Below are 27,602 nucleotides of genomic sequence, written 5' to 3'. Positions count from 1 at the left end.
TAATAGCACAGTGCACGGAGGGCAGGCAAAGGGCTGCTGGGCTGATAGTGGTCCACCCACCCCCGTGTTAGTAGCATTAGCGGGGGGGATAGAGCTGGGCACCAGGGACCATTCCACGCTGTTCCACCGGGAGTGCTGGTGCCAGCTCTCTCCCCACCATTAGCACAGAAAAGGGGGGCTGAGGGGTGATGGCAAAAGTGTGGCAGAGTTCCTGGTGCTGGGGTCAGGCAGAGGCTGCCCCTCCCTGGGAGCTGCCAGGCTCCTCAGGCGGGTGGGTGGGCTGGCACAGGGCTTGCCGTGGGAGGATGGCTCTGCTGCTGCTAATGCTGCTTGTGTTTCTCTCCCTCTAGCTGCGTGAGTGAGCTCTCCAGCCCTCTGTGGAGAATGAGCATTCCTGAAGACTTTTTACTTTTTTTGATGCAAAACACTCTTTCTGCTCTTAACTCCTGAGATACAGCTGTGAAAGGGAAGGCAGAGCTTCGTAGATAGGCTTTTGTAGACTAGCACAGCAATGATGGTAGTGTGAGCTGCGTGCCAGCTCTGCCAGTGCCTGTAAGGAGTAGTGCTTGCCCTCTCTCATTTTACAGTAGGTTTTTTTTCTTAGCAGTAGCAGGCTTTGTGCAGACCCTGGCTTGTGCCTCCAGGGGAAATGCTGTAGGCACAGAGCCTGCCCTCTCAGTAATTTTTTTTTCTAATCAGCTGTAGCATTTCGCTTTAGTTATTCTCTTCCCAGCCCTGCTCCTGGTGCTGCAGCTGAGCCATGCTGAGTGTTAATTGTTCCCAGGAAGGCCTCAGGCTGTAGAATGGGTGGTTGATCAGCACAGATCACTGCGGGGGAGGGTGGGAAATCAGGTCTGTCTTAGAGGGGAGCTGGCAGCAGAGGAAACAACCCTGGTAGGGGTGTTTGGCCAGGGAAAGATAAAGTAAAGATGCTTCAGTATCAATTGCCGTAAATCTGTGCTTGCTTGAAAAATAAAACTGAATGAGAAATTGTAAAGAAAAGGGCAGGGGTAGGTACAGGGCAATTCTTTCAGGGAATACAGCCTGGATATGCTTGAGGAAAAGTGTTTAGCTTTAGAAAATCCAGCTATAAAGAGAAAGAAGGTATCAGCCTTGGATCAGGAAGAATAGCTGGCATCTCTTACATGTGTATTGCAGTCACCACATCTCAGGTTCAACAAACTTGGACTCAGGTTGTTTGATACATACCTGTCATCACACACAAGGTAGCAAATGTGATCCAGCTGCCTTGGAAGTTCTGAAATGATGTAAATATTTTGTGGGTTTTTTTAACTTAAATAAAATTGTCAGTTCTCATGGCAATACAGCTCTTAAGAATTTCAATTCCACCTGGATCTTTTTTTTGGTGTTAACAGTTTTTTGTGCAAGTTCTCATGCCATTCCTCTAATTTTGCTACTGCTTGTGATGCAGCTGGCAGCAATAGAGATGCTCTGGTCCTGGCCTTGTGCCTTGGATAAGCAAATCTTGCAGAAGTAAAACCACCTTTTCCTTTTTTTTTTTCCTGCCTGCACTAGAACAGGGAGGGGGGAACAAAAAAAAGCCCAGTAGTCTACACACTGTTTTTGAAAACTGTACCATTTATTAAAGTGCAACCTGGGGGCATGGTCTTACAGCAGTGTCCCATTAGCAGAGGGAAAAAAAATGTACATACCCCTTCACTTCAACTGAATATAGAACAATGAAGCTGGAAAGAACTTTCTTTTAAAGGTGGAAACACTTTTATTAACCAAATGGCACAAGAAGCTTTAGACAGTTTTCCCCGAGAGGGCTGCACTTGCATATTAAAAGGAACAGTATGACCAGTTCCTTGGATAATGGGTGACTTGAGGACCAGTCAGGGGCTCTTTCCCCCAGGCAGGCCGCGGGAGAACAGAATCTGAAATCCCTGCCCATCTGTCACTATGTGCTTACACCCAGCAGAAGCCTAGGAGAAGTATCCCCTAACATGCATGCTTCAGAGTCAGTCCCATTAGTCTTTGCTACTTACAAATCAAGTGGCATTCTTTTGGTCTGAGTGGGTTTTAGCTTTACACTTGAATAAAAGCTTATAATGCAAGTTAAAAATGGGGAGAGACCCCCTAAAGGTGTAGCAGTAAGATGCATCCTCTGCAACTTGTTCCTTCCAAATCAATAGTGTTCCTTCCCTCCCCTGCAGATACTGCAAGGAGATCAAAAGCAGCTTCCACTGGAAGCTAACTGTAGCTCCCCCACTTCTACAGCATCACCACAGCCCTCTAGCTAGGAGGAAGCAAGTCAGCCTACCTAAGAGACTGAGAGAGGGTCAGCTCTAAGTAGGAAAAAATGTGATTAAAGTTATTTAACTTAAGGAGGTGGATCTGAGCGATGTTGTGTTGTGGTTCCCCTGGATGTATTGGTAACACTACAGCTGACCCTTCCAAGCTGCTGCGGTTCTCTTTCCCCAGCCAAGTACACTAGTCAGGAGAGTTCACTTCAGCAGATGCAAACGGAGTACCGTTGCCTAGAGCTAGCCCTGCAGTCCCTGCTCCATACGGGCCTGAGAGCTACCTCTGCCAGAGTCAAGCAGTGGTGGCTTAAATCTTATAAACACCCCTCCCCTGTTTTTAATGGTGAGACAGAGCTCGCACTTTGAAGCACAGATACATAGATGGAGTCAAAGCAATACTGTTCTTGTAACCTTCCTCGTGCTGACATTAAGCAGACCAAGCCAAATTAAAGTCATGCACAGCTTCTGCCTTCAACAGGTACAGGAGAGAATGTACCTCACCTCTCCATGTTTCACTGGGAAACACTTTCTTCTGTTGCATAACCTACTGGAGTAGGCACTACTCCTGTTGCATATGTCTGCTCCTGTTGGAGTAGACACATATGGATGAGCTGACCTTCAGTATGTTTCATGCCTGGAACGAGACATTCTACTGAAGACCTGGGCTCTACTACCTAGGCATGGCAGCTGGAGTGGTGTTCACCCCTCCACGCCCCCCCCATTTCACAGCAAAATAATCTAGTAATTACACTCTCAAATTCTGTAGCACGAGCTTGCTCTGGTTCAGTGAATGAGAGACTATGCTGCCAGAAGCACTGCTATTTTTTGCCAGAATAGCAACATCTACCTTACTAGGGCTTTGCTAGTACTGCCATACCACTGTAGCTGAAATTAAATGTAGGGAAGGCTTATGCCCTCAGAGTATTTTGTGTACTACAATCATTAAAAGAAAAGAAAAAAAGACCAAACTTCAGAACCTTGCTTGTTTAGTACTAATGAAATTTTTCATTTGTGACCATTGGAAAGCATTGATTAGGTTAAAAATACAGTCCAAAGTGTTAGCCTAGCTGTGATCAGTGCTACATGAAAAGGAAGGAAAGAGGATTCTGGCAACAGCTCTTGCCCTGTGCAAGAGCACTCGGCACTACAGCTTTCACCTGTCCCTTGAGCCCCAGATACCTGAGCACAGCCCTCAGCCAGGATGAAAAAAAATCAAGCCCTCACAGACAGCAAGGATGGATTCTTGTAGTAGCAATTTGCTCTCTAGAAGGCAGGTTAGGAAAGAAACAACCAACTGCAAACACCACAACAACAGGCACTTCACCTCCAGCCAGAAGTTAAAACCGGTCTCCAAAAACCAGGTGCGATGATACTAAACAGAGAACATGCTTCCACTGCATTGTCTGGCTCTGTGCTAGGAGCTTCTGTTCACACTGGTAAGTACTGGGAGCAGGCAGCTGTTTAACAAGTCACATCTGAATGGACAGAAGGCTGCAGAAGTGTTGCTTTCTTGTCTCCTCCAGCTTGCTTCACTGGGCCAGACCTCCTAGTATTTTTTCAATATTTTTCAGCAGCCAAATCATCCCCCTGAGAATCCCTACTCAGCGTCCACCTAGCCTGACAAGAACCGAAAGCTTAAGTTTTCAAGCTGCCTCTCTGTGTGTGCCCAGTAATATTCCAATTTTTCCCTAGCTAAGCAGCTCGGCACTGCTGTGCCAACTACAGCCCCGCAGCCTGGATCTTCTGAAGTTTAAGGGACTCGAGACGCAGGAGTCCACCAGGCTCTCGCACAGCGCGTGGCTGCAACAGGCAGGGACGTGGCTCTGTGTCTGCGGTTTGGGCTTGTATGCAACAGAGGGATTCTGAGTTTCAGTCTTTGCTCCCAGCCTGCTGTTCCAGGAATGCTTGCTGAAGAAAGACCTTGCCCAGCTCCCAGCCACAACGCCCAAGTGAGCATAGCCTAGAGTTAAGTGCCACTGAAATTTAAGTTGCACCTTATCTTGAAAGTCTTTTCCTTGCCCGCTCCTCATTTAGCTTGCTACCCACTGCAGTTCCTTAAGTATTTAATACTTTTTTTGTAGATCCAGTCCTCTGCTGTTTTAGCATCTCAGCTTTAGGGTGTGCTGCAGACAAGGATGAAGTGGAAAAAGATGGGTCTAAGGTAGATACTTTATTAAGGTACAGGCCACTCGAGGACAGATATTGAGGCACTTTTGGGAAGGGGATAAGCAACACAAGTGAGAGTAATTCTATATGCCCTTTCATAAGTATATAGCTACTGTCATCCCTCTGCCAGTTGCAAGAGATCCACTAAAAAGAGGTCGCATCACACAGTTTGGGGTAATTAGACCCTGCAGTTTAGGATCACCTTAATATACGTGAAGACTGGGAGGGGACACCTTCCATTTTCTAATTCACACCTATAATAGAGCAAGCAGCCTGGCACTCAAGTCTGTCAGAATGCTGTCATCTTGAGCTTACCCACCCGTTCGGTTACTTCCACAGGGCCTGTGCCAGCTCTGACCACAGGACTCTCGACTGTTCCCAGAGGAAAGAGCTGCACATAATACATTTTCTAAATGTGTGGTCAATGGGGTGGGGGAGAAGTACAAATTCTTGCTGACTTGTCAAATCTGTAAGACCCTAAAATAAGAATAATATAAAGAAGGGACCAAGCAACTGAAACACATGATGCAGCTGATGCTCCATTAAATGTAGCCACACGCCAGATTTACAAGGCTTTCGCCCCACCATGAAAATGCTTAACAAAACAAAGTAATTTGTTTTCCTTACTACTGCTGCCACCTTCTTCTCACCGCTCTGTGTCAAAGACAACACTTTTTATTCAATGCCCCATTGGGCTCCTTGTGCCAACAAGCTAGGGACTTCTTCCCTAGCCAGCATGGATTTACTCTTGTCTGTCCTGTACCCATCTCCCACTCTACTACTGAAACAACCATGTACAGAGAAGAGCTAAACGAACACCTGGCCTTCCCCCTCGCCCCCCCAGTTTGTGCACAAGTTATCCAGAATGTCCAAAAAAATCCATCTCTGCTTCAGAGTGCATGTGGGTACTTCTGTGTAACCTGCTGCATGGCTACAGATGGGGGATGTCCCAAATGCAGGTGCATCATCTTCAGGAAGGAGGATGTATTTCGGGTTAAGAATGGCCCTTCTCCCACAGAGAGCGTACCCGGAGAAGAAACTGCAACTGTCAGCAAAGCAGCAGGAGAGCAGCAGACCTACCCCAACTTACCGGGCAGTAAAGCAGCCCTTGCCCCATAGGAACAATCGGGTACCCTCACAGACTTGTGTCACTTGTCAATAAAACACTGTTGCGACACATGAAATGAAGCAAAACTGTAAACATTTGTGCACATCCGTGACAAAAGGATCATAAAGACACCTCTCCTCTCCACACGAGGGAATCTCCCGTGAGGTGCCAGGAGAGGGAACCGCGGTGGTGGGAAGGCAGACACCGGAGAGTCCATAGCGTGAAGAGGTCCCAGTCAATTCCATTTTGCAACATGGTAAAGGGTTTCTTTTTCTGTTAAGGCTAACCTGCTACCTTTTGTACACAGAAAAAGAGAAATCAATGATCAACACTAAAGTCCAGAACTCCAGAGCTCCTGAGTTCGGTCCACAGCAGCAGTACATACGTGACAATCCTTCCTCTCAGTATTCAACTTCACACACATACAGAGTTCAAAATCCAAGAAGTTTTCTAAAAAATCCACCCTCAAAAAAGCCTAAACAAAAAAAATTCCTCAGAATCTGCCAGGTTCTGACTGACTTCCTAGCATCCTGGGATCTGGGTGGGATAGGAAAATGTAGCAAGAATATCCTAAAATAGAGAATGTGCTAAAATCTCTTCATTCTCAGATCACTTAAGAACAGGCTCATTAGGAGACATACTCTAGATAAAGTTATTTAGAAATAAAGTACCTTGTCTTTGTGCTTCATGAAGAGTAAGCTTCCCGTAAGCTCACATTTTGATTTTTACATTATCCCGAGTTCCCTTTCACCTACCTCCGCCTGGTCTAAGCCACAGTGCCAGCACAAACCCTCAGAAATGCATCAGCAGTTTTGCCTGGAAAGCCTAAGGTCTTGCCCACAGAGCTGCCGTATGGACAAGGACAGACACAGAAATGCGCGCTGAAAGAGGAACACTTGTGGTTGGATCCGATGTAACTCATGCGTATGGCAATACTTCAAAGGTTTCTCTTCACACACGTTTGAAGTGTTGTGACTGCAGGAAGAGGGATCTACTTTTTGCCAAAGTAACTTTCTCATCATTTGTGAACCTGTAAGTTTATCTCATTACAGATTCAGAGTCGCAAAAGAAATCGCACTGAACAACACGCTGGGTCAGGTCAGGAACAGGCAGATAGAGGAGGTGTTTAATGCTGTTTTGCTCAGTTATTAGAATCCATTGCCTTATGTATCTGGGATTCTGTCACAGCCAAAACCAAGTTAGGACTAAATACACTCTGTGCTTAACCTGGGAAAGACGATACAGACTGCAGCGTGATACAGGACAGCATAGCGTTTAACTTTTGAATTGCACAGGAGGCATCAGCCTCACTTCCGTGTAGTTTTGCCGTATCTTTGCTGAATACAACCTGGTATCAGAGTACTGATCAGAATGGCACCGTGTCCAGCATGAATTTTGCACCTCTGGTAACTCAAGGGTGGCAGTAAAGCGGGCCGGGCAGGAGCGGAGCAAATGGATTCTCAAACCAGCAAATGGCAGTGTCCCTCCCACCCTCCTGGGCAGCCGAAGCGCCGTCCTGCACCTCTCCCCCCCAGGAACACCAGGATGCTCAGAGATAATACAGCTATAGAGAGGCAGCATCTTTACAGGATGGGGCTCCAGTAAATGTTAGGGGCCAAAACCAGTGTAAGCAAAGAGGTAAGAATAAGCACTCTCCCACTGGGGCTTAGGAGGAACCTGCGAGGTTACGAGGAGCAGTGCTGTACCTGAGAGGAAGCTGAGACAAAAGGGAGACCAGGCTCTCGCTACAGGACTCAGGTTGGCTAATGTTTGTTAGGGAGGGCTGGGGGGCGCGATGGGAAGTGACAAGACAGCACAGCTGCAATAGCGGTCAGTCTGAGAAGCCAAAAATTCCAGGGGTTGGCAGCAGCTGGCTCTCCCCTTCCCCTGGGGATTCTCTGTTCCAGTTCCTAGAGTACGAGCACCCCTTTCTTCAGCACCTGCACTTAAGTTCTTAAATTTGCAGAATTTTTTTTTTTTTTTTAAAAATACCCCTGTACTTTAATCACGAAAAACCAGTCCCCACCCCAATTCTACTAAAAACATGATTGTCCATAGCTGGAGGCTTATTGAACGACCTCACCCCATCACCATTAAGTTACTCAAATGTCCAATTAAACAGCAGGCAGCTCAACCTTTAGGTAACACAACTACAAAAATTGGATTGTGCTCTCTTCTCTCTCCCCCCTCCTCCTCCTCAAGAGAGCTCCATTACTTTTTTCTAAGCGCCAGCGCTACTCCGACTGCTACAGCTAATATAGCTACCGCAGCAGCCCCACCGTACAGCAATATAGATTTCCCTTCCGGCAATAAGATAGGCTTCTCCTCTGCAGCAGAGGATTTCTCTTCTATTTCTTCCAAACGACCCTCTTTCCCCACTTTTTTTTCCCCTGGAAGCAGTATTTTCTCAGGTTCTGGTGCAGCCTTTTCTTCTGATGGGGCTAACTTTGGGACAGGTTTACTTAATACAGGGATTTCAGGTTCAACAAGCTCTTCAGCCACTTTTCCCTTTTCCTCCTGTTTTGCACGCAGAAGTGTGGAGGGATGTGCTTTTTCAACAGCAGCAATTTCAGCTTGAGGTTTTACTTCCTGTAAAGAAGCAGGGGTTTCTGGAAACGCTGCCTGCATGGTCTCTGCAGCGACAGCTGACACCACTGCTTCCTCAATCCCCTCCGGTATCTCTTCCTTCTCCACGTGAACAATATCTGAGTTGGAAGAGTTGTTCTCGCTCCTTTCTTCACCCCCTCCGTTGCTGTCCAGGCTTTTGACTTCTTCAGGATCCATGGCCACTTGCTGCCAGGACTCGGGTCCCAGGGAGACTGGCAGGCTCTCTGTGTGCCAGCTCTGACTTGCTGACAGGGAGACGGGCAGGCTCTCTGACTGCCACGACGTGGTCACTGTGGGGGACTCCGGGGGGCTCACCTGTCCTGAGTTGTCACTGGTCAGGATGTAGATGTCATTACTGTCCTCTGCGATGAGCCCGGGGTACTCTTCCTCTTCAGATTCCAAAGTAAAGACCGTCCCCTACGAATGAAAAGGAGGACACAACACGTGAGCGATGGCTTCAGCATTACCTCCCCTGTACGTGAAGGAACAGGACACCTGGAAACTTAGTGGGGCTGGAAGAAAGATGAGAGGGCCTCTGCAGGAGCAGCAGTTGTCTGACCTACATTTTAGAAGACATTATGAAACCCAGCTGGTCCAGCTGGCATTTCCAGAGAATGGAACCACTTGTAAGAGCTTTGTTCGGAGCTCCTCCTTTCCCTGACATTACTACATCGCCAAGTACATCACCAAAACGTACCATGTGGGCATTATTAACCAGAAAACAAGATACCAAAGTCTGAAACCAAACTGAAACAAAACAAAGAAAAAGAAAGGAAACACAAATACATGAGCCCAGCCGAGTACCACTCCCTTCTCCATTTTGTGCAAGTGCTCTGTGTTGCTTGTCCATTTTCACTTAACAGTGTTTCTCTTACATTAATTTTATCACATTTCCAGTGCTATCTGAAGCCTGTATTTCTACTCTGTACCAACAAGCTAGAATCTACAGTAATTCTAGTATTTTACTACAAACGAATTTAGCTATTCTTAAATGAGTTCACTTCCCAAGACTGTCATGATAACTTTGGCTACACATGTTAAAACGAACAACCAAGCACAGACATCCAAAGATGCTGACAGTGTTTGCTTGTTTTTATTTACCTAGGAAAAATCTGTAGGCATCCTAAAAATTTGACAGTGGGCTCCAGTTAGAGAAACTGCAAGTGTAAAATACTGACTGATTCCCTCCTTACAGAAAGAACAGCACTGTCGATCCTAGTCGTGCATGGACTGCTGGGTACGAAACACATAAGAGATTTGCTTCAAAAGGAAAGAGGAAAAAAAATTAAGTGCAGAAGAAGAACCTAAGATGGGTGTGATACCAAGAACGTAAAAACAAGAGACAGGGACAGAGAGGAACCCCAAAGTGTGCTATGCCATATAGCAGAAGTCTGTGAAACCATTAACAAAGATGCAATTACTTTCTTGCTTTTAACAAAAATTGACACATTTTATCAAGTACTGCAGTGCTGGGAGCCCTTTCTGTGCAAATTCCTCATTCAATTAGCAAGCTTTCCTGTACAGTCCCATCGTAACGTGAAGAAAAAAATTTTAAAATTCATTCATTCTCTTTCTCCCTGCTTCCTTCTACACACAGTAGTTCTCCTACAGCACTCCAAGCAGTTGTCCCGCTCTTTTTTAAACCCTTCCCGACACCTGTGAATTTGGGGGTTGGTTCTGCTCCAGTCTCCTACCAAAGGTTTCCCATTCCAAGATACCTCCTCGGTTGTTCCACAACTTTTTATGGATCCATGCAGTAGTCTGTGTCAGGAACTGATCCAAGTTAAAAACAAACACATTCTTTATTTTGCTGAGTTGTTTTTAACCCTGAACAGTGTCCAGTCTGGCCCACTGAGACGCCCCAGTGTGTGAGCATGACCAGGGGTGGAGCAGGGCCAGCAGCTGCACCTGCTTGCACTGATGCCAAAAGAGCGAATGGATCTCAGTGCCCTGCTTAGAGAGCAGAAGGAAAACGCATTTCAGCTGTGGTAACTCCCAATTATCACTTAGTTCCTAATATGCAAGGAGCTCAAGGCCTACAAGTCAATGGTTTCTAACTTTGAGTAGGCATACTCACAGAGCTCGTAGTGCCTGGGCCAGCAGCAATGCCCTTTTCTCTCAGAGAAGCACAAGAGGCCCAGAGTCTCCCCAGAGATGGGTGTACTCTCCACAGAGACACCAGGCACACTGCAACTCCTCACTTCCCTAGAAGGGGGAAGGATCTCCACACACACACAAAAAAACCCCACCAAAAAACCAAAAAGCAAGTTGGCAGGCACAGGAGAGACAGCACAAACGCTGCTGGTCGTTGGCAGTAGCTGCAGTGAGAGCACATGCAGCAGGAGTGGACCCCTGGCGAAAGCACTAAACTGCACTTGAGAGAACTGTGCAACTTACGTCAGTAGAACTTTAATATTTCACAGTGGAAATTATTACTGTATCAATAAACTTTGTGAAAGGGGTCAGTGGAGCCTGAGTTGAGTATGGGAGTGAGGTTTCTCTATCCACTCCCCCAAAACACTTTGCCATTTTGCAAAACTTGACGGACCCATTCCTGGAGACTTTTGTACAACGGTGGAGGCTGTAGTACGGGGCAGCACTGGGAATGTAAGGATTTCATAATCCTTACAATGGCAGAGGTGGGATGTAAATCTCACCTTCTCAGCCCATGGAATTTTGGAGGATATTTGTGCATGAGCAAAGGACACTTGTAGAACACTTCAAAAGGAAGTTTTCTTCATAAATGACTTTAAATTGCTTGGATGTGGGAAACATCATCCAGCTCAGTAACATGTTCATAAACTCTAAAGAGAAATGATGCACAGAGCTCCTCAGGGAAAGGGTTAAAAGTGATGAAGCCGTTCACTAACCACTTCAGAATCACCATGAAGTCTTGATTCAGAATGAAATAAAAATTAATAAAGCATTACATTTGTGAAAACATTCAGACACCACACACACCCCAACAAACCTAAAGCAAGTTCTGCTCTGTGAGCAGTGACTGACAATTCAAGACTCCAGTACCCTCTTGAAAGTCATGTTTCACTAGAAGAACCAAAGTTTTTCTGAAATGCAGCTCAGGCCATTAAAACAAAATGGAGCTCTACGACCTAGGAGGAAGCAACCAGCATCGCAAAGTAAGGGCAACAGAAAAGAACAACCAAGAAACTTCAGTAAAGGCAGAGGTTACCAGATTCAAAAAGACCAAATACTGAGCAGTGTGGGGCAGGGCTGTGGTGCAGCGCGTGAGGACAGGACTCCACATGCAGCAGCGACCTGTCCTGTTCCAGCAGACACTCGAGAGCAGCACAGCAGGGAGTCAGTCACTGTGGTTAGCTTCCACCGCCCTGTGCTGAGGATGGGGAGGCAGCCCGCTGCCCAGACACTCTGAGATTGTACATTCGCTTCATCAGGATCTTCTCTGGATGTTGATTAAGTAGGAAATATTCTCACTGTAGTATAAACTACCAACAGACACCTATGATCATAGCAAATTTTTTATTTCCACAGGCGATACAGACTCAGAACAGCAGCAATTAAACAACGAAGTAACTAGGGGTAAAACCTGCAATCTCATGAACCTATACACTACCCTCCTCTCTGCTCAGCTCTACCCTTCCACAAATCAGAATGAATTTATTTCCCATCCACAGCACATCACAACAAACCAGACTACATCTGTAATCTGACGCTAGGAAAAAGAACAGGGACACACACAACCGATAACAGATCTTCTCTTGACATACCACTGGAAGTGCACCCATGCTGCTGTGACTGGTTCAACATGAAGCACATTAAAAAAATACTCCAAAGCCACGCTATGCTTCTAGGGCCTTGTGAGCTCTGGCAATTGTAGCAAACATCTTTTCAGTAATAAACTAAAAAAAGCACCAACTAGGGCCATATTCAGATGCTGCAGCTGTATACTGTACAGTAGTGAAAGCCAAGTGCCTTTGAGCAGTGACTCAGCAGCCCATGGTGGGGAGGAGAGAGCCACCTATAGTCAATGAAGACCATCGGGTACAGAGGCCGCGATGAAATTTAAGCCATCCTGATACTTCTCAATACGTTATTCCTCCACCCTCTGCTTCTGCTCTATTCCTGATCCACCACTCTTAACTTTTCCCTTTCCTCTCATAAGGAAAATCAAAGTTATTCTTTAGAGGAAACCCACAGATGATTTGATCGTGACAAAAATGAACAAGTAATATAGGCAAAGTACCACCACAGCTACTATGTGGACCAGTAGCTGCCCAGGCCCAGCAAAATATCTTAGCTCAGTATGATATAATGCTAGATATCAGCAGGTTAACAAACAGATGGGGAGACAACATTGACATACAAGGATCGGGCATTAGTTATTCTAGTTATTCCCACATATCAGGGCATTTTTTAAAAGCCATGTGCTTTGCTGGAGCACTTTCACTGGAAATACGCTTCTCACAAAATACAGGCAAGATCTGGGCATATGCTGAGGGTAACGTGCAGGATAAACTGCTTTGGAGAGGGGAAGGAAACGAAGGGATGGTAATATGGGGAACATGGGCAATCCTCAACATTTCAAATACTTCATTAATATGTGTACCAACACTACACACCCATCCTGCCTCCAGGAGAAGGGAGGGCCTAAGAGGCGCAAGCATTTTATTGTTCCTTTTCCCATACAGACTGCACTGACCTCAGAAGAGTTACCAGTCACTGGCTCCCTGTAAATCAGAGCCTTATAAAGCCTGGCTGATTCCCTTCTGTCTTCACAGACAATTTAACTTCCGTGTCAGTGCCTTGGGGACACAACTCTCCAAGCTTGAAGAGGCAGATCGCCCGAGGTTGAGAAACTTGAGGGGAAGCTAACACACTGAGTGTCAATGGGTAATTTCACTACTTTTTCATTAAAAACTTATGAAGTTTTAATTGAAAAGCCAGACAGTAATAGGCATTATTTAGGATACTTGATTAATATTTCTTGAGCTGAATTAAGAGTTAATTCAGAAAGTAAAGAGCATAAAGCTAGGATTTTGTGCTGATTTGGTTAAGGTTTGCACTTTGTTGTTGTTGGGGTTTTTTTGTCTTTTAAAGCAGCTGCAATAAAAACTTAATGACATGTAGGACAATTCTCTTGATTCACCTACAGATGTGACCCAGAAGCAAAGCTCCCACAGACAGATTAATTCAGGACACAATGGAACATGTAGAAGGATTTTTAGTAACCTGAGGCCTTATATAAGCCCTACTCTTTAGATTTAATGGTAAATAAGGAATGTATGTAAGCATCTCTTTATCTGCTTTGTGTATTGTAAACGGATAGCCTACTACTCCAGACCAGAACAATCAGAGTTCCTCTTTTTTAAATTTGGGATGAGAGACTTGCAAACAAACGTGCAGTGCTTTTCCTCATCCAGCATACTTACAGAACCACGTCATGCATGTCTAGAGAAGCAAGAGTAAGTCCCTCACCACAGCACCCTGCCACTCCTGATCCCAACCACTGCCACTTGAGGGAAGAGCTGCCACAAGTTATGATGAGAAGGAGAACTGGATAGTTCCCTTCTTGGCTAGAACACAACAAGGATGGTCTACAGCACATGAGGCAGTCTTGAGGAGATCAACTTAATTCTGTCGAGGTGGCATTTGCAGACCTCAAAAAGGAGCTCCAGAAGTCAATCACTGTCCTCAACCTATGGGGTTTGACTTGTAGAAATTTTCCACAAGACTCCTAAGAGTGACAGAAAGCACTTTTAACAAATGTGCTAGACTAGCCCTCAGGATAGGTTACAGCCGTTATGCTACAGGGTGAGCTACGCTAGACAACTGTAAACTGGTAACAAAATAATGAAAAAAATATCTGAAAGCTCCTCCAATAAGTAGAACCCATCAGTCTGGATTCAGCTGTAGTCCTGCCAGTGTCAGTAATCTGAACTTCACTGAAAATCACTCTCAGCAGTAGATTCAGAACACTACCAACCTTTAACATATAGTAGGAAATTGACACTTAAAAACATCTGTCAAGTTTCAGTTATGATTTAAAGACAACAAACATAACAACAACAACAAAAAAGACTTGGAAACTGACTCTCATGATGACTATACTATTTTTCATAGTTTTCTAATAGGTGTGTTATTGATTGTATACAAACAAGCTGACTCACTAACTATAGTAGTTATTTTTGCTAAACAGCAAAAACTTTAACTACATATACAAAAAAACCCATCCTTATTTACCAGAATAATAATTTTATCCTGATTTATGTAAAGCTGCTTCTGGTGGAAATAGATATTAAAATCAAAATTCTGGATGTCTCAAAGATAAAAGTAACTTTTTTCCCTATAAAAAGAGTAGGAATAGTAGTACACACTGAATCTGTAATGGAGATGTTATTAGATAATGAATGGAAAGAGATTGCCATTAAGGTGTCCAACAGAGCATTTACTGCATCTTAGAGAAGACTTTTAAAGCCCTGCCCTTTAAGCTCAGATGACCAGACACATGCAAATCAGCTACGCCTAATTGCTGTGGACGCTGTGTGTACTCTTCTAGGGTTTGGTTTAGTTGTGTTTTAAGTGTTCTGAAAAGCTCGACTGGTCTCTTTGGTTCAGTTCTTAGAGACATATAAACAGGCAGGTTACAGTTAAGTCTGTTCACGAAAAGAATGATGTGGATAGGCAACTCATACAAAAGTCATCTCCAAAGATGCTAAAAAGCCCCCAGGAAAGCTATACAGCCCAGCAAGCCACCCAGACACCCCAGATCTTGATTTTGTCCAGTAGAAGCAAAAATTTTGTTTACAGGTCAGAGAGGAGTGCCACCTTGTGGGAAAAAATAGCTATGTTCCCTGAACTTTTTTCCCCCCTCTGAAACTAAACAGACCCACATAAAATCCCCAAGAAAAAGAGCAGCTTGAGGTAAAGGAGGAAATGCTGGCAGAATGCAAATGTTCCACAAGAGCAATCTTTACCATGACAAAAAATTCAAAACACTCAACACAGCTAGGAAGTTTCTTAGACAAGAGTACTGACTTTATCTTGTAACATAATCTATCACGGAGAGAAATGAGGTTCAGTCATCACTTTCCTTGCACCGACAGCATCACAGCGACAATACGAGTACTAGGAACGCATCAAATGCATTTGTGCTTAAAATCTAGTGTCTGAAAAACAAAAAGCAAGGAGTGATGAACTGGTCTGTGTCCAGGGATCCCAAGGGATCTCCCTCCAGGGAAATAAGCAAGTTTCCCACAGCAAGAGATTTCCCCAGAGCTGGGAATGCGCTTGGCATATGATTTCTAGCTATAATAGAGGAGCAGCCGTGTGCTGGTGAACTGCCGCCTGTGCCGAGGGCTGAGCAGGAGAAGGCTGTGCCCACAAACGGCTGCTGGGGTTGGGACAGCTTCACTCCCACCCATGCTGACCAGGCTGCAGTTCCATCTGCTCTGTGCCTCCATCCGCAGCGCCGCTACGCCATGCCTCTTCAGACCCTAACGCTGAGGACAGCGTTACCCTGCTAATCCTTCAGAGAAATGGATTATAGAAGGGGCAGCTGACAATGCCCAGATCTAGAACAGTACATTAAAAAAAATAATAATAACAAAAAGCCCTCAGGCATTTATTGTAGTATTCATCTTTGTGAAACTGTCAAGATAGGTGGAGCCAAGAAAAACAGAGCACAGTCCACAAATAGGACTGTACTTTTTATTAAGGAAAAAATAAATTAAAAAAAAAAAAAAAGGTTGTGTGAACCAAATCAAAGCACACCAATATTGCAGCCGCTGTTCTCATCCCCTTCAAGGAATGCTTTGGCTAGAACAGCCTGCAGAAATGATCCTATTCCTTCCCCTGCCCTCCAACATAACCTCTACTACCTGCAGAGACTCAGCACCAAAGCAACACCCTTTAAGGTTTCAGTCTTAGCAGTTTAAATTGAAGCAAATTCAGTTATTTAGAGACCACTTCTTGAGACAGACTGATTTGAAGTTGTTGGAAGGGAAAAAAGAAAGGAGACCTAGTTGCTCCTTGACCATTTAAGTTCCTCGTCCTTCAGCCACAGTGCCTAAAAAATAAAAAAATCTATTACTGTAACAAAGTTACATACAAATAGAAGTGGATGTTTCACTGCTGTGGTCCATGATAAAAGCATAAAGTATAATTATTTTGAAAGGAAAACTCCTTTCTAGGACTTTTGTAATTAGATTGCCCTTTCTTGCATCTCTACCATATTAAACTTATCTCTCCTCCAGCAGAGCACGTCTCTGTTTCTGCATTGTCATTCTCAAGGCAGACACCTGGACTGCTGCAGAAGGAGATTTTAATCTCCCGTAGCAAACTGACTGCCTCGCTTCCCCAGGATGACAAGCGTCTCTTTACTCTTTTTCTCCTCCAGATTGTTAACAGACTCCAGTACGTAGATTATTCAATCAGCAGCAAAGAAAATGTCAAAACTGGCAGAAAAGGCCCAAGACAAAACACTGGAAACAGAGAACAGCTCTTCTAAGGCTGAGATATGAAACTAAACACTACATGTATTTCAAGTAAATTTACTTTTACTTTCTTCAACATGGGAAACTAACTAGTTAAATTCAAATCCAGACCTGAACATCATGAGACAAGAACCCTGGGAAAGCAGAGACAATTTCAGCTACGGGTCACAAATACAAATACCAGCCTCTTACTGAGGGAAGAAAGGTTATTAACTGAATACCAATAAACACTGACTGCATGCACTTATTTCACCTCTTTCAAACAAGTGAAAAGCAGATGGGCTTGTAACGTGAATGTAAATCTGAGGGGAAAAAAACAGGCAGCTACCTTCCAAGTAATCTTAAACTTTTTCCTCCTTATAGACATTCCCAGACTATTTCAACATAGATGAAATCTAACCATAGAAAACAGGATCTGCAGAGCTTGAGAAGAAATAAATTATTTGGGAGGAGGGGTGGGAAAGGAAGAGGAAAAAATCCTTACCAACTGACTGTGCACTCTTCCAGGAGACCAAGAATTGCTTCTGATGCAGCAGCATTCAGCCCTGGAGAAGTCAGACAGAGCAAAAAGGGAGGGGAAGTATGAGGAGAGAAGGGAGGGGAGAGGAGGAGAAGGGAGGGAAGAGGAGGAAAGGGGAGGGGAGAGCATGTACACTGCATGTCAGTTTGTTGAGCCCTAACATTGCAGAAAGAGAAGAATGAAGCTACTGCTAAATCAGGCTGGGAATTGGTTTGCGATGGTTCAAGATGATAAGGGAACAAGATCTTAGTATGACCATTTGGGTTCAAAACAGAAAGTCAGGAGGAAGAATTATGTGTCCCCACATGTGTCTATTTAGAGAACCTGGAATGCCAAACATGCTTTTTGCTCCAAAAGAGAGCTCATACTAAAACTTCAAGTCAAGCAGGGTAAATGTAAGAGCTGCAGCCAAACCCGTCACTGCAATTAGTGAAAGAGGGAGGCTGTCCAGAAGAAAGCAAGATTTCCTTGCTATCCTACAGTCCTCCAAACTCAACTTGCATCTACCTGCAAATCTAAGAGACTGTAAACTAGATGGAGTAGTCATTTCATCTCTTCAGTCACGTTTATGTTGCCAGCTGCATCCAAACATAATATGCAGTGCACTGCAGACATTCCTACTTGGAAGACTTTCACTCTAAAGCAGTAAAACAGACCAAAGGGAAGGGGAGCAGCATACGCAACAGCCAGAATCACAGTATCAAAATATTGTATGCACTTGAACATAAAAATATGCCAGCCATTCCCTCACCAATCAACCAACCATTACATCCCAGTTCCACCCTACCACGAAAAGTTAGCTGAATTACAATTTTAATGCCTGAAGGGAGAATGGGAGGGGAACACTCATTGTTTCAACACATCATCTCATCACCGTATCTCTGCAGGACTGGGATGAAAAATCAAAAAGCAACTTCTCATCTCAGAGGTTCTACCTCTAGTATCCCAAATTTCCCATTCCTCACAAGCCATGCCGATTTCTTGAAATCTACTGCATAGCTATCCAATTTACCAACCTTTATTCCCTTGAGCTAGCAATTTTGCTTCTAGTTAACCGTTGTCCACCATCCTCAATCATATGCTTTCCTGGACTTACAAGCCTCCTGAGCCCATAAAACAACTTGAAGTCTTGCACACATGCAGAACCTTGGGAGCTTTTCCAGCTGCATCATGGCTGCACAGCATGACACAGCAAGTAGTCCCACTGAATGACACAGCTCAGTAAAATTCTGACTCCACAGGCCCGCAGTGTGGCATAGGAAGGGCTCAGCTGACCCCTTGCTGTCGACTGGCTACTTCCCTCCTGGCAAACGTTGACTTCAATCCAAAAACTGAGGAAGATCCCAAATTACATGGTGCCAAGGGAAGAGACAGCACCAGAGACACTACAGAATTTTTCAGGTCTGCCCCTGAAAAGCTGACTGCTGCGAAGCTCTCCTCTGCTCCTGATCCACAAAAAAACAGACAGGCTGTTCTGGTATCTTCTCAGTTTTAAGTAAGCTCTTAACAGCTGTAGGAAAGACCAATCTTCAAACCACTCCAGAATAACACAAAAATTGAACCTCTTAATGTCACAGCAATGTAATTCACTGGAGACTCCCAGGTTTATACATCGCCCTTATGGCTCTAGCAAAGTATTACTGTCAACTTGATCCTGCACACAGAGTCCCTGTGGCAGATGCTTATCTTAAAAAATGCAAAACACTTGCGTGATGGCTAACAGCCTGCCAGGCGGCTCTTCCCTGGCCCTTCTCAGAAACACACTCTCCCACCCTTACGGCACGCCTCACTCCCAGCACTGCCATCCCCAGAACACCATCCCACAGACTTGGAAAAAACCGAGAAGCATGCCACTCAGTAAAAATGAACATTTTCCTTACAGAAAAAAAAAAACAACAATAAACCATATACTCCCTTCCTCCACATAAAGGCACAAGCCCAGTGGGCCCCAACCCCATCCCCAGAGCAACTCACAAGGGGTTAGGCAGCTACATTAATTTGGCTGGAAAGGATTTTCATCACCTTGTCTCTTTCCTCGCCCCTTCTGCTGTTTCAAAAATAGCTCTGGCTTGTTTGCTGTACCGCTTATGTCAGTCTGATTTTATGCCTGACTGGATGTATACAGACAAGCTCGTAGCCCATTAAACACCGACTACCCAGATCTGTACATACATGCACAGTCACACAAACACAAAGCATAGCCCCCTCCCTCGGAGGCCATGCTGGAAAGCTGCTTGTTTTCAGAGGCTTTGCACTGTATTAAGTATGTTTATAGCAGGCCTTAAATAGGTGCTAGAGAACAGACTGCAGCCTTTTCTGGGGTTTAAAAAAAAGCAGAAAAGCAAAATAGCACTAACATCCATCTGTCTTAAAGCTGCAAGTAAGGACCTTCCCTGTGATGAAAATACTTTGAAATGTGAGTGCATTTATCAAATGACCTAAGGTCATTTGGCTGCATGCTGTTAGTGTTTCTGTCCGTTAAAGACAAACAAGCCCTCCCGAAGGCTTTGAAAACTATTATCCACGATTGCCGGGAAGGGAAAGGATATAGGAAGGTGCAGACATGCAGAAATTCTGGAGCAAACTACTCTTAAAAAAAACTTCAGGTAAAGTCCTGAAATACAAGAAGCTGTCTGAATGAGATGTTTCCTACTAGCATGTTTTAATCACTGGGTTTTCCTGAACAGCTTTTCTTTTTAGAATAAATCAACTTGCTGGAGCCATTTCACTAATCCCAGATTAATTCCATTCAAATCTGGCATCCTTCCCAAATCCAGTAATCTAAAGCTCAGCCTCCTTTAGCACAGTTCTACCTTCAAGACCCAGCTCATCGGCTGTGAGCTGCCTCTGTGATGTATTTTTAAATGAAACTTTCTCAGCATGCCATGACTCAGGAACATTGGTTACCATGAATGGAAGATTTCCACAAGGAAATGCAGCACAAAGAAATCTTGATTGCTCATTCTATCCATGTTCCTATATAGCTATAAAATCCAATATGCATTAGCAATTTTATCACTTATTATAAAAATAAATTAGTACCTACTGACATTTCTGTATGAAGTGCTCCCCAATTACTTATCTGCTAAAGAACGCTCTGAAATTTAAGAGGAAAAAAACCCATATACCATTTCCAGCAGTCACCAGAGTATGAAGATAATATTAAAAAGATGAGCCTCTCAGGCACAGTATCTCATTACAGGTGTTTGCTTCTAAATGCAATTCTATATGTATATTAACAGGAAAGAACATACAAACAAAAGCTCACCATATAGCAACAAATTAGCATCTTAACACACAGTGTATGAAAACTAGTTGTTATTTGACATCTGAGGACCTCTTCAATTTCAACGGCAATCCAACAAACCAGACATGCAAAGAACTGGAACAGACTGCCTGGGGAAACTGTGGAGTCCAATCACATAGGTATTTAATGTCAACATCAGAAATGAATGGGTGAAAGCCAGTTCTGCCTTGAGGCAGAGAGGTGAAATAGACGACTGCCCAAGATCCCCTTCCAACTATATGGTTCTGACCTCCTGCTTTTCTTTCGCTTTTTCTGGGGCATTCCTTCTCTCATCTGCTTACTCCTAGCAACCCTTCTTAGCTTTCACTCCTATTAAGACTAGTATCACACTTACAAATAAACTTTGAACAAAATATGGAAATTAAACATTGTCTTCTTACCCATCCTCCTTGTTGAATGATATAGTCTGCAGAATAGTCTTCTAGATATGTCACCCCGAAGTTCACAAGTGCGCTCAGTGGTTCCTGGCCCCGTCTGGTTAACTCCATCAGAAATTGTTGTAGCAGAACTAGGGGTACCAAGACCTTCAAAAACAAGAATTGTGAATAAATACAGAAAGCATTATCAATACTACTATGTAGGTAAAACAGCAGAATTCATGCGGTCCACAGAAAAGGTCTGAATCTACAAGTCCAAAGATATCAGGGACTATACACTTCATTTTTGTGAAGACACAAGGCAGAAACACAATACAATTCAGCAAGAAAGAAGCACTTAATCTGATAGGCAGAACACCACAGCCTAAGTTGCGAGTTTCACAGAACAGGACTGCAGTGCTTTCTTAAGCCCCATTTTTTTCCAACACAAGATACAGGTAAAGAAGCAGAACAGGCCCAGAACTTGCTACCCCAGAAGTGGAAAGATGGAACATTACAAATAGTTTGAAGGGATATGCATCCAAACTGTATTTAAACAGCAAACCCATGCATTCTTGAATAGATACACTGCACTAGACAGTCTCTTTAGAAGTTCACGCTTGGCTTTCAGACAGGACAGAAACAAACAACTCCTCCCAGCAGCATAGCATTACAGACATGTTTAAAATGACAATGTTAAACTCTCCCTCCTATGCCAAATTTTACACATACAGAATTCCCTCCCTCATTTCTTACTCCCACTCCTCCTTCCAAACCTTTTGTCTTAACTGAATGCTCAGCCTGAACCCAAACATGAATCGCTCTGGAAGATGCAAGACTCTGTGAACCCACCTCCTTCATATTATACAGTTCTAGACACTTCCTTCTGAAATTATGTTTTTGTTTGCCTAAATAACATGCAGTTGAACTTTTAAACTCTAAATTTATTCTCCTAGAGCACGCAAGTGGCCCTCTGGGCAAAGTTTATATGCAGCACTTTGCCAAGTTCAGGAAACTGGTATGAATTGAAGTCATTAGCATCTGAAAAAGTGCTATTATGATACAAGAGAAAAATATTTGTAAGTTTTACTGCACGTAGTTTGTGACAACTGCATTGCACATCTATTCACTGTGCAAATTAGAACGTTGTTTCCCAGCTGCACAAGGCAGATGCAGGCTAATACTACTACTCAGACTGAACTCCAAATGCCTCCTTCCTTTCCCAGTCTCCTCCTCCTTCAGCCTGATTTTCTCTTCTGTAAATATCCTCCATTACTATTCCCAGAAATCACACTTTAGGATGCAAAGCTGGAGGAAGACGAATAGGAAAAGTAGGCTGGGTTTGAGATTTGTACTAAATCCATGGTGGAGTCACACTGAGATGGACCACTGAAAACAGATGGGGCCTTAAAAATGCCTGTAATCTGATAAATTTAAGATGTTCCAGCTGATTAACAACTGAGAGATCCAATACTACTGCAGACAGGTTATAGTGCTGTTCTTCTGGGATGAACAGTTAACACTGCAGTTGCTTAACTAGGAACAAGATGGTGCCCGAATTTTAAAAGCCTTGGGGTTTTTTTGAGTTTCTTGTAATTAATCTCAACTCAGAGGCAGAAGAGGTGCAAGCTTACACTGCACAAACATAAGGAGCAGGTCAAGGTGAGGTAGGTGTCAGAAGAAACTTCAGTCTTTTCAGATCAAATTAAAAAAGCATGCTGTCAAGACTAGGCATCTTTCAGAGGCTTTGGGCACACCCACATAACTCTGCAACAGCATGAACATTGAGATCTCAAAATATTTGACATCTACTTCAAGCTGAAGGCAAGAGAAAAAAAGGCAAAAAAAGGCTCCTTAGGAAATGAAGGGAGCGCAAACGTTGGCATACTGAACATGATTGTTGCCATCTTCCTTTGCCAACTTAAATATCTAATCCATCCACTCCTCCCAAATTTAGCAAGCCTCTGCAGGCCTCAGGAGCGAGGGACCAAATTCAAACTCTAATATCCAGTCCCACACAGACCAACAAACATCGCCTGGTTTTCCTTTCCCACTGAAATTATTGACACTTCTGCCTTTGAGACCAGTAGGAACAGGAACAGGTTTGCATGATACTGTCCCTAAATTCATGAAAGAAATTACCTTCACAGTACTTCCATAAAGGTTAACAACAGCTTTCTGTACGTAAGAGTAGCTATGTGAATGGTGATGAGATTTAACTAGACCAAAGTAAAAATATAGTCTTAGCAATTCAAAGTAACTGCAATTCCCTCCACCAGTACGCCTGGGAAGGAATGCTAGGGGCTATTTATATTTTGACTGAAGAAAAACATACACAATATCAAGCACAGCATGCCAGAAAATAGTTGGCAGGAGAAAACTTCTAGGGAATCATTAAAAAAACCCCTTTACTATCAGAAGATTACTGATTAATTGTGTAAATGAAAGATTTCTGTCAATTATACTATTGCAATCCCATAGTACAATATTACAAATTTAAACATACGCCAAAAAAAAATTGTTACAAAGAAAGTTCTGAGACTTTGAAGTCCAAAGTAATTGCCACTTCTGCATACCTTCTGACTATTTCAACATAAAATTCCTCTAATTCTTTACGTGATTATTTCTTACATTTTTGTTGTATTATTCTTTGGCTCCATTAATCAGTAAAAATGGGACATTAAGATGGCTGCTAACCTACCTACCAGTTCAGTGGACTCTCAATATTAGTATTTGTTATCCTTTTATCTGATACATAATAGTGGGATTATGTATTTTGGAGTAGGTATATTATTTTAAGCAAAAAGCATAAATACTCAACAGTGGAGTATTTAAATTTTTTATTACCTTTATTTTATTACAGAAATGTAATTTGTCCTAAGTTTGAGGTGGTTCTGGTTTTGTTTTGTTTTAATGAGAGCCTTATTTCAAATACAAGGTGAAGACTCCTCCTTTTCTTTACAGAACCCAACTTCATGCCTATTATTTTCACATCACAATTTCTGAGAAATACATGAAATAATTTCTTTTCCTGAATTTTTTTTACTGAGAACCAACACTTCTAATGTCTGTGGGTAAACTTTGCTTTTGTGGGATGTTAATGGAAGAACTGATGTTCCCATGTGTTAGTTTACCCTGCAATATTTCCTCATTCAGATTGATATTCATGTTTTAGTGACTGAAAACATTTGTTTACATCCCATGTGCTAGTCAGTTAACCAAATCTCTTCAGCAGTTCAAATATACCATTGCACTCTGGAAAAGATCCACATTTTAAAATGGAAAAAATAACAGGTATATACATGTGCTGGTTTGGGCTGGAATAGAGTTATTTTTCTTCACAGAAGCTAGTATGGGGCCATGTTTTGGATTTGTGCTGAAAACAGTGTTGATAATACAGAGATATTTTAGTTATTGCTGAGCAGTGCTTACACAGAGTCAAGGCCTTTTCTGCTTCTCACCCCACCCCACCAGCGAGTAGGCTGAGGGTGCACAAGGAGTTGAGAGGGGACACAGCTGGGACAGCTGACCCCAACTGACCAAAGGGATATTCCATACCACATGATGTCATGCTCAGCATATAAAGCTGGGGGAAGAAGAAGGAAGGGAGGGATGTTCGGAGTGATGGCGTTTGTCTTCCCAAGTAACCATTACACATGATGGAGCCCTGCTTTCCTGGAGATGGCCGAACACCTGCCTGCCGATGGGAAGTAGTGAATCAATTCCTTGTTTTGCTTTGCTAGTGTGCATGGCTTTTGCTTTACCTACTAAACTGTCTTTATCTCAACCTCCGAGTTTTCTCACTTCTACCCTTCCAATTCTCTCCCCCATCCCACCAGGGAGGAGTGAGCGAGTGGCTGTATGGGGCTTAGTTGCTGGCTGGGGTTAAACCACGACAAGTGTTTTAGAAGTATTTTCTTTCTGCTCACGCGTGTGTAATGAAGAGGTTCTTTGAAAACTGGTATGACTGAAAACGACACCTTCCTAACTGTAAACCAGACAGATCAAGCCTTTGTCCACATTCAACCTCCAACCAGCTAGCCAGCTAGGTAATCCAGTACCTCCCAGAAGTATTTGCTTACCTGTATGCCATGTTTCTCATACACATAACATCAAGGCAGATTTGCAAAGACTACTTTGAGTCTGCTTTGTGCCACAGAGATACTGGGCCTTTAAGTGATCAGTGTGGCTGAGTGCATCACATTCAATGTATTAAAGAGGTGGGGCTTTTATATATACATATGTATAATAATACGTACCTACAACAGCAAAGGCTCAGAAATTTAAAGTGAGATTTTGTATACTAATTCATGGGCTACTGAAAGCAAAAAGAGCATCTTGCTCTGCAAGATGCCACTACGGAGCACAACAGATACAGCTTACATGTAACTGAAAACACATTTCATCTACTAGCTTCAGTTGTTTTATTTCTTCTAGTCTGGATCAAACCACAAGTCTTGATCACACAAAATGCTGTCTGTGGGGAGGCATTTCCACATTTTTATCCCTTTGACCATCTGCCACAGCTACTGTGCATCTTCAGTTTCTGCTCCACCCAAGAAACTATAGGATATGTAACGGCTGTGAGCATGCAACAGGGAGGGATATATTATTCTCTTTGGCTAGCTCAGCTAGTTGTATGTTTTCTTATTATTTAGTCATAAAAGGGAGTAAGCTTCAGTTCTCCCAATAGAGTCAATTTAAATATACATCCTTCAGATTTTCACAAACTTGAGGCTGGCACAGCCTCATTTTGCTGCTGTATGCCTGCTAATTAGACCTAATGCTATGTCTATTTATAGCTACTTTTTAAAATTATTTTTCTAACAGCTTCTTCTTTACAGTGAAAATTAAGCTAGGCTGAGGTTGGAGGAAAGATATCTAGATCTCTTCTGTTATAAAATACAATTCTGACTAAGATGATAAAGGAATTTAAAAGGAAATGAAACCAACACAAATGTATTCCATCTCCTCCAAACAAGTATTATTAAAGGAACTGCTAGGCATTCCTGAAGCATCAAGCTACCACGAAAATAATACAAACAGATGCTGTATTATTCTACAAAATTTCCATTCTGGTTTGCTTGTGGACTGTAAGTTTTGTAGCAACAAATGTTACGGGTAAGCAAAAATGATGACAAAGACATCTTTGTCTTTGGATGATATTCTCAATCACAAGCTGATGGGGACCAAAATCCACTAGCCACAGGGGCTGCACAAATGTAGCAGCAATTAAGGCTGAATCATAAACCCGCCAAATACAGCTGATCCGTCTACCCAGGACTGTATCTTCAAGAGGCGTGTACCAATAGCATACGGAGACGCAGTAGGCAACTGACAAGCTCCATCCACCTCCTCCCTTGCCAGCTGAGCCACAATGACTGGTTCTATGCTTGTTTTTAGTTTTCACCAACTGAAAAGTAAAATGTGCTAGCTTAAGCCACCTTCTTGATAATCAGATTTCATGGTTGTTTAAACTAAAATGCTATGAATCACAAGATGATAAACTGAAAGCGCACACACACACCAATTATAACTACTGGAGCCATGGGCAGTAACTTGTCAAGCAATGTTTAATAAACTGCTTTAAAAGTGCCCACACCCTTGGTTAGATGATCAGTTTCTGAAGTAAGCAGGGAAATCCAGTTAAGGAAAAGTATTTCTGGGGAAAAAAAAAAGTAAAGAGGGAAAAAGTATTTCTTGTTCCATTTTAAATTTAAGACTAAATTTTAACACTCAATTTGTGATTAAATTTGCAAATAGTTATTTCATTCTTTCATTCTTTTTCTGATGCCCACTGAACCCATCAGAGAATGATTAAGATGATGAATTTGAATGATAATGAAAGATGAATCTGGGAAGAGTAATTCTACTCATTCTACATTAAAATTATTATAAGCTGATTCATTTACGGATTTGCATTTTGTTTTAAAAAGATGCTGCAGTTCATTTACAGATGTGCATATTGTTTTAAAAAGAAGCTTCATATCATTTGAGATAACTTCTCCTGAAATCAGGTAGGTACACCATCCTTATGTTCTCTGAACAATTTAAATACTGTGAAGATACTATCAGTTTTTATTTTCACCATGTTTAGTGCTTTTTTTTACATATATTTTGACCCTGAGATGGGAGCGAAGAAACAGTAGAGAACTATTATGAATACATCTGTCTCAGATTTCATTACAAAACTGCTAAAGAAATAAATCTCTCTTGGGAATTTAAAAATGTTTAATGATTATTTTTAAAAAAATATGTCAAGCAACAACTCTTAACTTTTCATTTTACTATAATAAAGGAAGATTGACCTAATGCCTCCATTAGATAACTTCTGGCTAAATTATCTAAAAACTATACATTATGTCCACATCTACCATTCTGAAAGTTAAAGTTATTTCATACTAAAACCAAGTGAGTTTTTTTTATCCTTGGTCCTCTGTGAAGCCTAACTGTACCTAGTAAAAACACTATGGACATCAAATAGATGTGAGAGATATCAAAGTGAAAGTCACTTATTTGGTACCTTGTTCCATCCACTGGCATGAGCAGCTGTCTCTTGTGTGCGCTCTCGATATTCTTGATATGTCACTGGCCTGCAGAAGTTAAACCAACACTGAAAGTTATAAAAGGAAACAAAAGAACAAGAATAAAATAAAATTATCAGTTTCCAGAGAACAAAATATTTTCACATATATTACAGCAAATAATTTTCAAGAGCTAACAAGTCTCGTGTTTCAGGACATAAAGCAGCAGCACCAGACAGGGTCAGGAAGGCATCCACCTTCTCCCAGTTAGAGAAT

At 42.8% G+C, this 27,602-nt stretch overlaps 2 protein-coding genes across 4 annotated transcripts in view; one reads left to right on the top strand and one right to left on the bottom strand.

Moving 5' to 3' along the window:
* The window catches only part of BID (BH3 interacting domain death agonist), a 31,817-nt gene extending 22,108 nt beyond the window's left edge, over positions 1 to 9,709 (top strand). For both annotated transcript variants that reach the window (XM_072873958.1, XM_072873967.1), the window contains one exon: positions 351 to 9,709. In XM_072873958.1, the coding sequence (XP_072730059.1) occupies positions 351 to 362 (12 nt within the window). In that variant the 3' untranslated portion in view covers positions 363 to 9,709. The remainder of the gene's footprint in view (positions 1 to 350) is intronic.
* BCL2L13 (BCL2 like 13) overlaps positions 4,436 to 27,602 on the bottom strand; it is a 43,285-nt gene continuing 20,118 nt past the window's right edge. The window contains exons 5-7 of one of the 2 annotated variants that reach the window (XM_072873928.1): positions 27,326 to 27,395; positions 20,827 to 20,970; positions 4,436 to 8,565 (exon numbers count right to left, since the gene is read on the bottom strand). In XM_072873928.1, the coding sequence (XP_072730029.1) occupies positions 7,753 to 8,565; positions 20,827 to 20,970; positions 27,326 to 27,395 (1,027 nt within the window). In that variant the 3' untranslated portion in view covers positions 4,436 to 7,752. Of the gene's footprint in view, positions 8,566 to 20,826; positions 20,971 to 27,325; positions 27,416 to 27,602 lie in introns of those variants that run through there. The other variant, XR_012044254.1, reaches the window with a different exon arrangement.

The sequence above is a fragment of the Ciconia boyciana genome, chromosome 1 (genome assembly GCF_034638445.1).
Source record: "Ciconia boyciana chromosome 1, ASM3463844v1, whole genome shotgun sequence".
In the NCBI taxonomy this organism is placed as follows: Eukaryota; Metazoa; Chordata; class Aves; order Ciconiiformes; family Ciconiidae; genus Ciconia; species Ciconia boyciana.
The sequence above is the reverse complement of the archived record's forward strand: the minus strand, read 5'-3'. Positions and strand labels throughout refer to the sequence as shown.